The 11,902-nt window shown below is 33.2% G+C and overlaps 1 protein-coding gene across 1 annotated transcript; it reads right to left on the reverse strand.

The window, feature by feature from the left end:
• Positions 1-1,715: 1,715 nt before the first annotated feature.
• On the reverse strand, positions 1,716-3,712 carry LOC121235666 (probable aspartyl protease At4g16563). The gene has a single exon (XM_041132022.1). It carries the CDS (start codon positions 3,493-3,495, stop codon positions 2,050-2,052), a length of 1,446 nt encoding a protein of 481 aa, XP_040987956.1. The 5' UTR covers positions 3,496-3,712; the 3' UTR covers positions 1,716-2,049.
• Between the last annotated feature and the right edge of the window lie 8,190 nt (positions 3,713-11,902).

Raw genomic sequence — 11,902 nt, forward strand, 5'->3', positions numbered from 1 at the left:
TGTGTGATTGCATTACAGTGCTGAAGCTGTGATGGTTTTGAGCTGGTATTTGGTGCAGTGACTGTTTTAGCCTTAACAAATCTCAACTCATTTTATCTCGTCTCATATGTAAAAACAAATAAGACCTAAATTTTCAATATAATATTTGCAACTAAATTAAAAGCACAAAGCTATAATATAATATCTATTGATTCCACTAAATTAAAAGCTCATAATTTTAAATCAATTAAGGTTTTTTTTAGGAGGATAATTTTTTTTTATATATAAAATGATATACTAAATATTGTATAGGGCTAATGAACACGTACGTAATATGATGGTTGATCAATGTCATCTTTTTTACGTGTTTACGAAGATTGGAATCACATTAAAATAAGCAAACGGAAGTTATTTTATTTAAAGCACATTATTCTAAAACATTAACAAGAATATAATTCGTAATTGATATTTAAAAAAAAGCACTCACGCACGATCAAATCATTGATGTTTGCAAATTGTCCAATAACGAGCGGAAATAAAAGAGTATGATGCTTTTCTGCGTTAAAATACTCCCCCAACTACAACAATTATTTGGTTTTCTGATTGGAGGAATAAAGTGACAAAAGAAAATTAACGATGGAAATCAAGGGACGGATAAAGTGGACTCCGCTTAGTGGAGATTGGTTGGTGGACCGACAAAAAAAATAAAAAATAAAATTAGGGTCTAGAGTCTAGACTCTATCCGCGTAGAAGATGTTACTGAAAATTTAGGAAATATTTGTGAAAATATTTAAAAACAAAATGTACAATACTTGTGTAGATGCTTCAAGAGGCTCAAATCCAAAATAAAATCTCCTTAGCAATCAATTCATAATATATATATATATAAGAAAAATAATATATATATATTATATAGAATAATCTACACACTTCTTTTAAAAAAATAAATACGAGTAAATCTAAAATTTACATGAAAAAATATTTTATTTTAAGAATTAACTGCAATTTAAAAACAAAATATACAAAACTTGCACTTTTTAAAACATTAGTTAACGTTTTTTAAAGGGAAATGACATCATTCTTTTATTTATCAAGAGAAACTTACATCTATAACCGGATATGTACGGTGATATCTCCATATCAACTATTTGGAGCTCCACCAATACGTTACTGGACTGGTTTGGACTTCGTTGCTCTGATATTCTCTACAGACAAACTTTCAAAAGACATTACTCTATCTAAACAGAGACTAAAACTCACATTTCATAGAAATTGATAATTCAACCTCTACAGATAAAGTGTCAAAGAGACAAATTTATTTTTTATTTTTACTATACAATAAAAAAAACAAGAACGAGAAATGATGGATTACAGATTGAGTCAACTTCGGTAGACTTTGATAGAGTGTGAAGGCAACAAACTTGTCTCTTTTCAACCAAATCTAAAAGATTTGGTAGTGGTGATTTTGGTGATCAGCGTGTGAGGATCACACGTAATTGTGAGCGATGCGTAAAGATCATGCACAGTGATTTTAGTAAAACAACCACTATCCTCCAAATAATTTGCGACTTGTGAGTCTTCTTGTCCTGCGCGTATGTTTTAACAGTTGGCAGAAAACTATAGATCTAACTTTTTTGATCTTGAGAGAAGAAAAAATTAAGAAATGAGAGAGAGAAGGAGGAGGAGGAGGAGGAGGAGAAATGAGGGAAAGAGGAAGAAGGGCAAAATGCTCAACATTATTTAACATTATTCAATATATAAACAACATCAAATTTTATAAAAAACTATACAATATGTAATCGTGCTACCCATCGCACACTTCAATTTTTGCTTCCAGCATCACTTAGCCTGCCCTCTTTATCAACACTTTCTTTTTTCTTTTAAATACATGCTTATCAATTGACGTGCAAGAAGCAAAAGGGGAAGTCCAAAACCCACTTTTATTTCCACCCCCAAGCAGTAACCCGACCCATTTACAGATGGCCCTCCACACAGGTCAAACCCCATTTCAAAAGTCAACCCGACTTCCAGAAGATCTCAGCCGTTCATCACAACAGACCAAATTATTGGTTATCCACGGTTGAGACTATCCCAAAGCGATGCGCAGTGTCTCCTGGCGAACCCAACCTTTCTCGTCTCCAAATCGTATGCCACCTCGAACCCCTGCTGCTGGTAGTTCCCTAGCGTGGCCCCGGGCCCACCACTCAACTCCTCCTCATCTCCACCGTTCATCAACATCAAACACCCCACCTTCCTCTTCTTGTCACCGTCCACAAACTCGTAGAAATAATTCCTCTTGGGCAACATCACACTGGATTTGTTCCCCACAAAGTGAAGCACCACGGCTGGCACATTCGCTACCTTGTCATAGTAATAACAAGGCCCGAGACCGGTCTTCTCCTCCACCTCACTCGCCCGCTCGTGAATACGCCCCACTCGGCGCTCGAACTCGGTCACCACCGAGCCGTACAAAATCGCCGGCAACATCGTGAATGTTGTCCCAGAATCCACAACCATCCCGCCGCTCCCTCTCCTGTCGATTCGTTTCAGTGTCTCCGGGGCTGGAATAGTCCTCTTCCCGACGGAGATTCCCTCGAGTCCGACGCAGTAGAAGTAGGGGTGTTTCGGGTTCTTGAGCATGGACGTGTACACGAACCCGGTTCGATCGTTGCCCAAGTCCTTTTCCTGCTCGTCGTAGCGACCGAGGATGAGTGGACTCGGGCGGCGAACTCGGTCTTGGTCGAAGGAATGAGAGACCAGGCAGTAGGAGAACCGGTTGCCCAGCTGCGGGGAGAAGCTGGCGAGCTGGGCAGGTAAAGAAAGCAAGCCACGGCCAAAGCCAGCGACCCCAATGGGCTCACCAAGGGTTGTGTGGGCGCACCCGAAAGTGAAATTTGGAAGGAACAGAGAAGGATGAGCTGAGGTGGGTATGGACAAGCTATCTTTGTAAAGCCGAGCGATTAAGCTTCCATCGCCGTAGGCATAGTAAAAAGGTGGACAGGAAAAGGAGGAGCAGTCAGAGATTTCAATGGATTCTAAAGGACAGCGGGAAATGGCACAGAGGTCGGAGGAGGAGAGGGAGGAGTGGGCAGCGGAGCAAGCAGGTGACTTGCATGAAACAGTGGCGTTTTTGTGGATTTTGGGTAGGGGAGTGGTGGTAGAGGGGTCGTACTTACCTTCGCAGAGAATGCATTCGAAGGGGGAACAGGGAAACCAGACAAGATCGGAACCTGTATCCATGTAGAGAGAGATGGGTTGGGGAGGGTTGGAACCCACAGTGAAGGAGAGGGTATAGTCGCTGCCCGGAGAAAGCGGGAGAGAGACTTGGCGGCGCTGGTGGTGGCCGTGGAAACGCGTGGCTGAGCGGGTGGAGGTGGATTTGAGGAGGTGGTGGGTACTGTTGAATTGGGTCTTGGACAGGGAGTGGGTTAGAGGTAAAAGCACAATACCTGAGAACGAAACAGAGAAGCTTGAAAAACAGAGTATCAAACAGAGGAAAAAAACTGAAGAAGCCATGAATTAAATTCAGAACCAAGAACCGAACTATGGCAGTAACATTAAAGACTTTCGGAAGAGAGAGTTTGACTTCAATCAGGAAGTGCGAGAGAGGGAGAGAGAGAGAGAAGCCCGAGGATGGATTTTATAAGGGGAGCGTTGGGAGGGTGGATAGCTAGAACTGGGAGAGAACCAAGGTTCTGGTTTGTTGCGCACGGCGGGCTTATTTGAGGCGAGTGTTAAACGTTTCAATGCCCTGAGCAGTCATAATTATCTCGAAGTTTTACTTATTTGAATTTTGAGATGATTTGAGTAGAATAAAATATTATTTTTTAATATTATTATTATTTTAAAATTTAAAAAAATTAAATTATTTATTATATTTTATGTAATAATTTAATAAAATTATAATAATAAGATAAAATAAATAGAAGAAGATGAGTGATTCTGAATCATCACATTGTAACTGTGAGTTGTCACCTCAGCACTTCTTGGCTAAAGCTTCTGAAGTAACTTAAATCCCACTTTTCTTTATATTTTTAATATAATTTTATTCATTTCTATTTCAATATTGAGATTTATTTAAAGTTGGTGTCAAAGATTCATTGTACAGCATTATTTTTGTCTATGTTAATCCTTTTTTTTTTGTCTTATGGTCTTCACAACCCTCTTTTTTAACATTGGGCGGTTAATACAACAGGAGATGGTAAACAAAATGTTTACAGGCCTAAAGTTAAGTCAAGCTTAGGCACTAAGCTATTTGGATAAACTAAAGTTGGTTCAAACATCTAGTCGGCAGGTTAGAGTAGGAAGTAAAACTTGTAGAAGGGCCCTTCCAAAACACATTGAAAATAAAGAAAGGCTCCTAAAATCTTTTTAATCATCTCGAATTAGCCATGATTAATTGGTAAAACATTGCATTAAACTTTGGAAAGAAATAAGCACAGCTAGGTTCAGCTAATTAATAACAATAGTACAGAGATATGCTGTTAAAAGGGGGCTTGCAATTAATTTAAGGCATGTTTGTTTTTACAAAACTTTTTTAACTCATCTCATTTTATCATTATAATTTTATCAAATTTGTACACAAAATATAATAAATAATTTAACTTTTTTAAATCTCAAAATAAAAATAATATTAAAAAATAATATTTTAAAAATATTTTATTCAATTTTCAAGAAAATATTTCATCTCTCATTTGAACTGCGTAACCAAGCATCTCTCGTTCAGAGCATTAGCAATGGCTTCATCAAAATTATCTTTAAAATTTGATAAAAAGTACATATTTTTCATAAATCTAAAAACTCTCTACCGATAACCTTGCATTAGATTAGTCATTTGATTCATCAAAATAATAATCTAATATCATTTTTTTAATAATAATATTTTTAATTTTTTTTTTCCATTTTTTGCAACTAAACTAACTATATGTTAATTAATAATTTAATTTATACTTAAATTATTGTTTTCCAACTAATTTTTTTTTCTCAACTTAATTATTCAACAAACACATTTTTTTAATCTTTCTTCTACCCAACAATCACATATATAATTTTTGAAAATATATTTATCATGTAATATATACTCATCAGGAAGAGCACATGTTGTGAGGAACGAGATGAATATGCCAGTATACCCTGCATAATCATAAAAGGCAAAGGATGTATATGTTGTGAGGAACGCGAGGAACATGCCAGTCCAAAACCCAGCAGGTTGTGTGTAGATTAGATATGAAAAAAATATGTTCAAAAGGAGTGTCACTCTTGCATAGGATCGAGGAAAAATCCATTGCTTGGATTATTATACATTCTTGTAACTTGGACGCCTTTACTCGATGGACTTGGAGAAGATTGTCCACCAGATAAACTCTATAAGGTGATTATAACCCCTTAAAGTTTTAATTGTTTTTGAAAAACAATGGGCAGTTAGAAGTAGGATTTATGATTAAAACTTATCGAGAAGATTATTGATGAAAAACCAATAAAATTTGGCAATTTAGACAAACTGCATGAACAAGAAGGGGAGAATAGGCTCGAAACATATCTTCTTCCCATACTCATCTTACAGAGCCATCTCATATAATAGGTGTGGTATTAAGTAATTTATAAAGCATGCTCAGTGTAAGTTCAACTGCATTGCAACTCAAGTATGTAGGTATCAAAAGACCTGGTCCCCATTCGGCTCTTAAAATGAGATATGTTCGTCAATTACTAGAGCTGTCACTTATGGGCAATCAACACACAGAAAAATAAGAAAACTAGTTGTTCAGGTATTACCTGAGAGATAGCAGAAGGGTCTAGTTTATGCTAAAATCAGTTAAATTATCAAAAAGGTAGTAACTAAAGGGGAATCCAAGCATATTGTATCTGCAGTTATCAACAGTGTTGAATAAGCCTCCACCTAAAATTGAACGGTACTTTTGAGCTTGGATACAATGGCATCTGCCTAAGAAGAAAATTAGAGTAAGAAGGTTTAATGAAAATTATCATCATACAAGTATATAACACAAATAATGTACCTAAAATCACAGAAAGATGGGGAATAAATCACGTTCCCATAATAATTTATGGGGGCTGAAAACTTTAATATATGTAAACGAAATTACAGAGAAAGGAGTTCAAATTATACAACCACAGGGTAACTACACACATATAGATGCATACAATTAACATTGAGCTCCAATTCCTAGAGGTTCAACAGCTAGAGAGAGCAAACAATTAAATATGCCTTCACTTCAGCTAGAGCCATTACCAAATCTGCTGGCTTTTCCTTCCTAATAACTTTCTCATCTGTGTTTGCACTCTAATTCACAAGCCCGGTTAATTCCTGATGAGCTGAAGTATTACCCATAAAATACAGATTTCGCTCAATCCAAATCAGGCATTCAAACTTCAACACCAAATTTGGAGTATGAAAAACACAATCAAACCCCAACTAACTAATTTAGAAATTTAACAAGAAGAACAAAGATTTAGACCCAAAATACATAAAATATACTTTTACTAAAATGTAAAGGATGATTTACGGTGGAGAGTTGACGGGGGAGAGGAAGTAGCTGAATTACAGGGAGCTGGGAGCTCTTTCATCTGTATGTCTTGGGTCATGTTCGACGAAAATGGACCTTGAACTGGGTTGGAGATAGAGTTTCGCCTATTTGCTCAACACTCCAAGTCTAGAAGAGATGGGAGATAGAAATGGGTAAGGAAAGGAATAAGATTAAAAAAAAAAAAGGAAAAATGTAAAAACGGATTCACGGGCTGTTGGGAGGAAAGAAAAGGAGAATAAGAGAAATGGTGTGGGAGAAGAAACGAAATCATGGGCAAAAGGAGGAAGGCAGTTGGAGAAAAGATTTTGTAATAAATTAATAGAGGAGGAAGGCAGTTGGAGAAAAGATTTTGTAATAAATTAATAGGATAGACTTTGAACAGTGGGTCTTCAAATATGAAGATGAAAGTAGATATACTGTAGCTAAAAGTTAAAGCTTTATGTTTAACAGAATCCAATGCCAGCGTTTTAACCCCAAACCTCGTCAAAATTTGAAGATCCATTCATTTTGAAGAGACTGATGCCAATGATCTGAAATCCAAGAACTATCACCTCTTCAATACGTTGCTTCCAAAACTCCACAACCCTTCAATCAATGCGGTAGCTCTTGGATTATTCCTAGGGAAAGAAATTGCAGTTTTCTTCAATTGGAAACTCTTTAAAAAAAATAAAAAAATCTAAATAAATTTAGAAATAAAGTTGACCCCAGCTGGAGGAAAAAAACCTCTGTCTCTTGACCCCATTCATCTCTGTTCTTCATTTTCTTCATTAAAAGTGGCATAAAGGGGAGACTCTTATTTTGTCCAAAAAAAGGGAAAATGGGGTCCCTTCTTGGGTCTAATTTTACGGAAGAATTGCTCAGCAATGGCAACAATAAAGAGTGCGCGGACCTCGGCCGAGGCGGAATGGTCCACTGAATCCATCCATCTTGATATTGCTCTCCTCCCTTCATCTCTTCATGCACATCGATAGAAAATCCAGTCCCTTATATCCGCGTAGAGCGCCTTTAAAGTTACTGAAGATTGACAAAAATGCATTAGAAAAGTATTCTTTTGACCCTTCATGAACACTTCCCTCTGAGAATCTCCTCGTAAAGCTACTCTCAATCTCTGTGATCTGATAATTACATGTGTTTATGATTGCAATTAAGGATGCTACGAGTATTTTAGATAATTTGAGTTTATTTATGAATAATAGTGAATTAAAATGTTTGATTAAGATTTTGTAGATAGATATGTTTAAATATATAAAATATGTTAAGATATGTTTAATTTTTTATGGGGAGTTGAAAAAATAGTGGGTTCTATCAATGATTGAGTTGTTGTAGTGATGTAATAATAATAAAAGTCCTATCAATAAACAATATTAAGTTTAGATAAAAACATGAAATTATTTTAGATGAAATAAGTTGTGTGTTTAGATGGAGAATATATTTATTTGTACAAAACTATCTCAAATGATCTGAGATCACCTTAGCACCCAAATGGGCCCTAACTCATCTCCAATAATTTAGTTAGAAACAACAATTTTGTTTGTTTTTACAATCATTCTTATCTCATCTCATCTAATCACTAAAACTTTTTTAAATCTTAAAACAAAACTAATATTAAAAAAATATATTCTAATAATATTTTATTCAATTTTCAATTTTTATCTCAACTCATATCATCTGTGAAAACAAATGAGGTTAGTCTCGCATATTCTCGTAACGGAGAAAAAAGGAATATAATTTTGAATTGTAAAAAGAAAAATAATATTTATAATTTTACGTACATTATTTTTTTTAAAAAAGTAAATTTATAATTAATAAAAAAAAGTTATTTTTATAATAATGAGTCTAATTTTTTTAAATACTTACGCAACATGAAATTATATTTACCGTTGGTCTACACAAAATGAAACGCAGAAACAACTAGAGGTTAGATGGGGGTGGTGGCATTGTGAGCTGGCCTAAAAGAAAAAATACGCAATCTTTATACATCATATTTTTTTTTTAATTTTTATTATTTTATTATTAAATATTTAATATATAAATAATAAATATAAAGATTGAATTAATTTAAAAAAAATAAACTCAAAAAAAATTTGAGAAAAATATTAAAAATTTTAAAAAATTTGTCCCCCTCCCCCCAAGGATTAGGTTAGGTCCTCTCGGACTCTCCTGCGTTATTTTATTTTTACAATTATTTTTTAATTTATCTTATTTTATTTACTTATTATAGTTTTTTTAAATTTTTATATAAAATAAATTAAATAATTTAATTTTTAATTAAATTAATTGATATGTCTTATTTTAGATAATTAATTTATAAAATTATTTGATAAAATTAAGACTAACAATAATTGTTGAAAAAATGGTCGTTCAAAACATATCTATTCTTATATTTTTTTAAACTATTTTATTATTATTTATAAATTATTTATTATTACTGTTTATAAATCATTTGAGGTATTTTCAAACAGAGCCTTAAAACGAAGGTGTCTCCTTCTCGCCACAATTCCGGATAAATTTCTATGAACGGCCAGAAGAAAGGCGGACTTGGTGGAGAGAGGCATTCGACCAAAACAGCTTAAAAATACAAACAACAATTTGAATTTGTTTTTAAACCAACCCCATCGCGGTTTGTTCATACGCCAAATACAGCTGTATGTAAGATCAATATGCTTGAAAAGGACCTCGATCGTCTCGTCTCTCCCGGCCATACCTCCTCGATGACGTTATTCCAATCATGGGACAGCCATCCCTACAGTATTTGGAAGTCCGCGTTGTTAATGTCCTATTCTTTAGTCATTTTCATGCTATTGCAGGTGCCAGCTATCCAAGTATTTCGGTCACCCAACTTTGCACTAAATAAATATACACCAAAATAATATATTTGATAATTGATATTATCCCCTTTTTTCCAAAAATTAAAAAAGTCACGTGTATAAGTCTCACGTATTTCTTTTGAAAAAATAGATAAATATTATATTCACGTGAAAAAATTAATTTTTTATAGTAGATCATATTTTTTTCAAATAAAATATGTAGCGTTTGCACACTTTAAAATTATATTTAACATTATTTATTTTAACCTTTTTCTGGCCAACCAAACTACATAAGGGTTTGAAAAATTGCTATTACAGAACCTAATTGGTATTGTGTCTCATTCTATCTGGTAGGATTAGTAGTCAGATAAAGAATTAAGGATGTTTTGAAGCATGCATGTTTTGTATGAGTATCATGCCTTGTAATCCACTAGAGATATTCATAATAAAGCCGAAGAGTGGGTGTGTGATGTGATCAATCGAAGACAAATTAGTGATTCAATAATGGTGTGGACAAAATTCATTGTCTGATTAAATCCTTCTATGGAAGTTCAATGTTCAATTAAAGGTCATGGCTACATTAATTGTGTGGACCGAAATTCATATCTGACTCATCAACTACTCCGTTATCAACCTTGTCATCTGGAAATTTTGTGGGAGCTTTTTTTGTGTATGTGTGTGTGTTTTTTTTAAGAAGTAAATCTCAATCATTGCATGGATAGTAGGCAGTCAGCAGCTTACCCGAAACTTCTGTTCTTCTTAAATACGTACAAAACGCAATAAAATTGCATGTTGACCTATTAAGCATAAGACCTATTCGCATCTTGTGTGAGTAGTTTATTATTTTATTATTATTTTTTACATATTTTTTTACTATTTTTTATTATTATTCGCTGTTATTCAATATTTTATCGTTATTTTTATACTACTTTTTCGATAGGAGTATGCAAACGGGCTGAATTTTTTTTTTCTGGTCCAGTCCGGAACTTGAAAATCTGAGTGAATCCGATTGGATAAGATAAAACTAGATCTGGTATGGACCTGGTTACGGGTTATGTAACCGGGCCTTATCTTAAAAAAAAACAAAACAATTTAATTTTTTTAAATCTTAAAACAAAAGTGATATACAAAAATATATTCTAATAATATAACTTTATAATATTTTTATTCCGTTTTTTATCTCTTCTCTCTCAAAACTTCATAAAACATATTAACTCAAATCATTTATTACTATTTACAAATTATTTATTACTATTCACAAATTATTTCATTACTTTTAACTGATCATCTCATCTCATTTTACTATTTAAACCAAGATAATCTCATCTCAACATCCAAAATCATGATTTAAGAGCAATGTTTTGCTAAAATCTTAACATTAATTATGCATGCAATACTTTTTTGTTTTTTCTTTTTCTTTGAAACTGCCTTAGATTTAACTTCTTTGTTACGCAAATACACTATCTTCAAAAGGCTTATTTCCACAAATTTCTCAAGTATTTTTTCTGACACGTCGAAGTCGTGTATATACATACATATATATATACCAACATTAATTAACATGCATGCATAAGACTATTGAAAATTTTTGACACATTTTTCACTAGTTTTATGATAAATTAATGTTTGGAGTAGCATTCGCCACCAAAGTTAATCTTAATTTATGATTCTTGATAACATGTTCTTAATTTATCACCGACTAAGTAATTACTAAGTAAACTGAAACAATCAGTTTGAATAAGTTTATATTAGAGGCAGAGAGTATTGAATGTTACATCTTGATATTGTTGTGATATATTATTATTTATTTTGTTCTACGTAAATTGATGTTTTGCATTGTGATATAAACAAAACTGTAATATGTAGTATGCATGCATTGTGTGTGTTGATGTATTATTATTTATTTTGTATAAAAAAATAAAAAACATAAAAGCCTATAAAAAAAAAAAAAAGCATTTTGAATTGTTAAAAAGCTTTTTTTTTAAAAGAAAATTCTAAAATGTGTTCAAAATTTTTTTATTTTTTTAAAAAAATCTGGGTATTAAACATGATATCCGATTTTTTTTTAAAGTACTATAAAAACATTTTTAAAAGTCTTAAAAAGTCCTTTTAAAGAAAAAACGAAAAATGTAATAAACCTGGATATCTGGGTTTACATCCAAATATCTTAGTTTACATCCGGTTATCGCCCGAATTTTTTTCGGGCAGATAATCACCCGGTTTTTAAAACTTGGGCTCGGATTTGGTCATGGCGGGATATCCAAATCCGGTTCTACATCTCAATTTTTTATTATTATTCACAAAATATTTAAGATTACCTTACTATCCCAATCACAACCTAAATCTCTATTACTTGATATGTTATTGCACCTATTATGTTAAGGAAGAAGCTACTGGTGATTAAATTCTTTTTTTTTAAATATAAGGGTGATGTAATTAATAACACTCTACAGTTAGAACACATGGCATGAGAGGTACGTACATGGAACTGAAATTATAACTGAAATTAAACTTCTACTAAAAATAAGTTATTTTTTAAATCCAAAACAAAAACTATGACCCCTCTGAATAAAA

Source organism: Juglans microcarpa x Juglans regia, chromosome 6D (assembly GCF_004785595.1).
Source record: "Juglans microcarpa x Juglans regia isolate MS1-56 chromosome 6D, Jm3101_v1.0, whole genome shotgun sequence".
NCBI classification, from domain to species: Eukaryota; Viridiplantae; Streptophyta; class Magnoliopsida; order Fagales; family Juglandaceae; genus Juglans; species Juglans microcarpa x Juglans regia.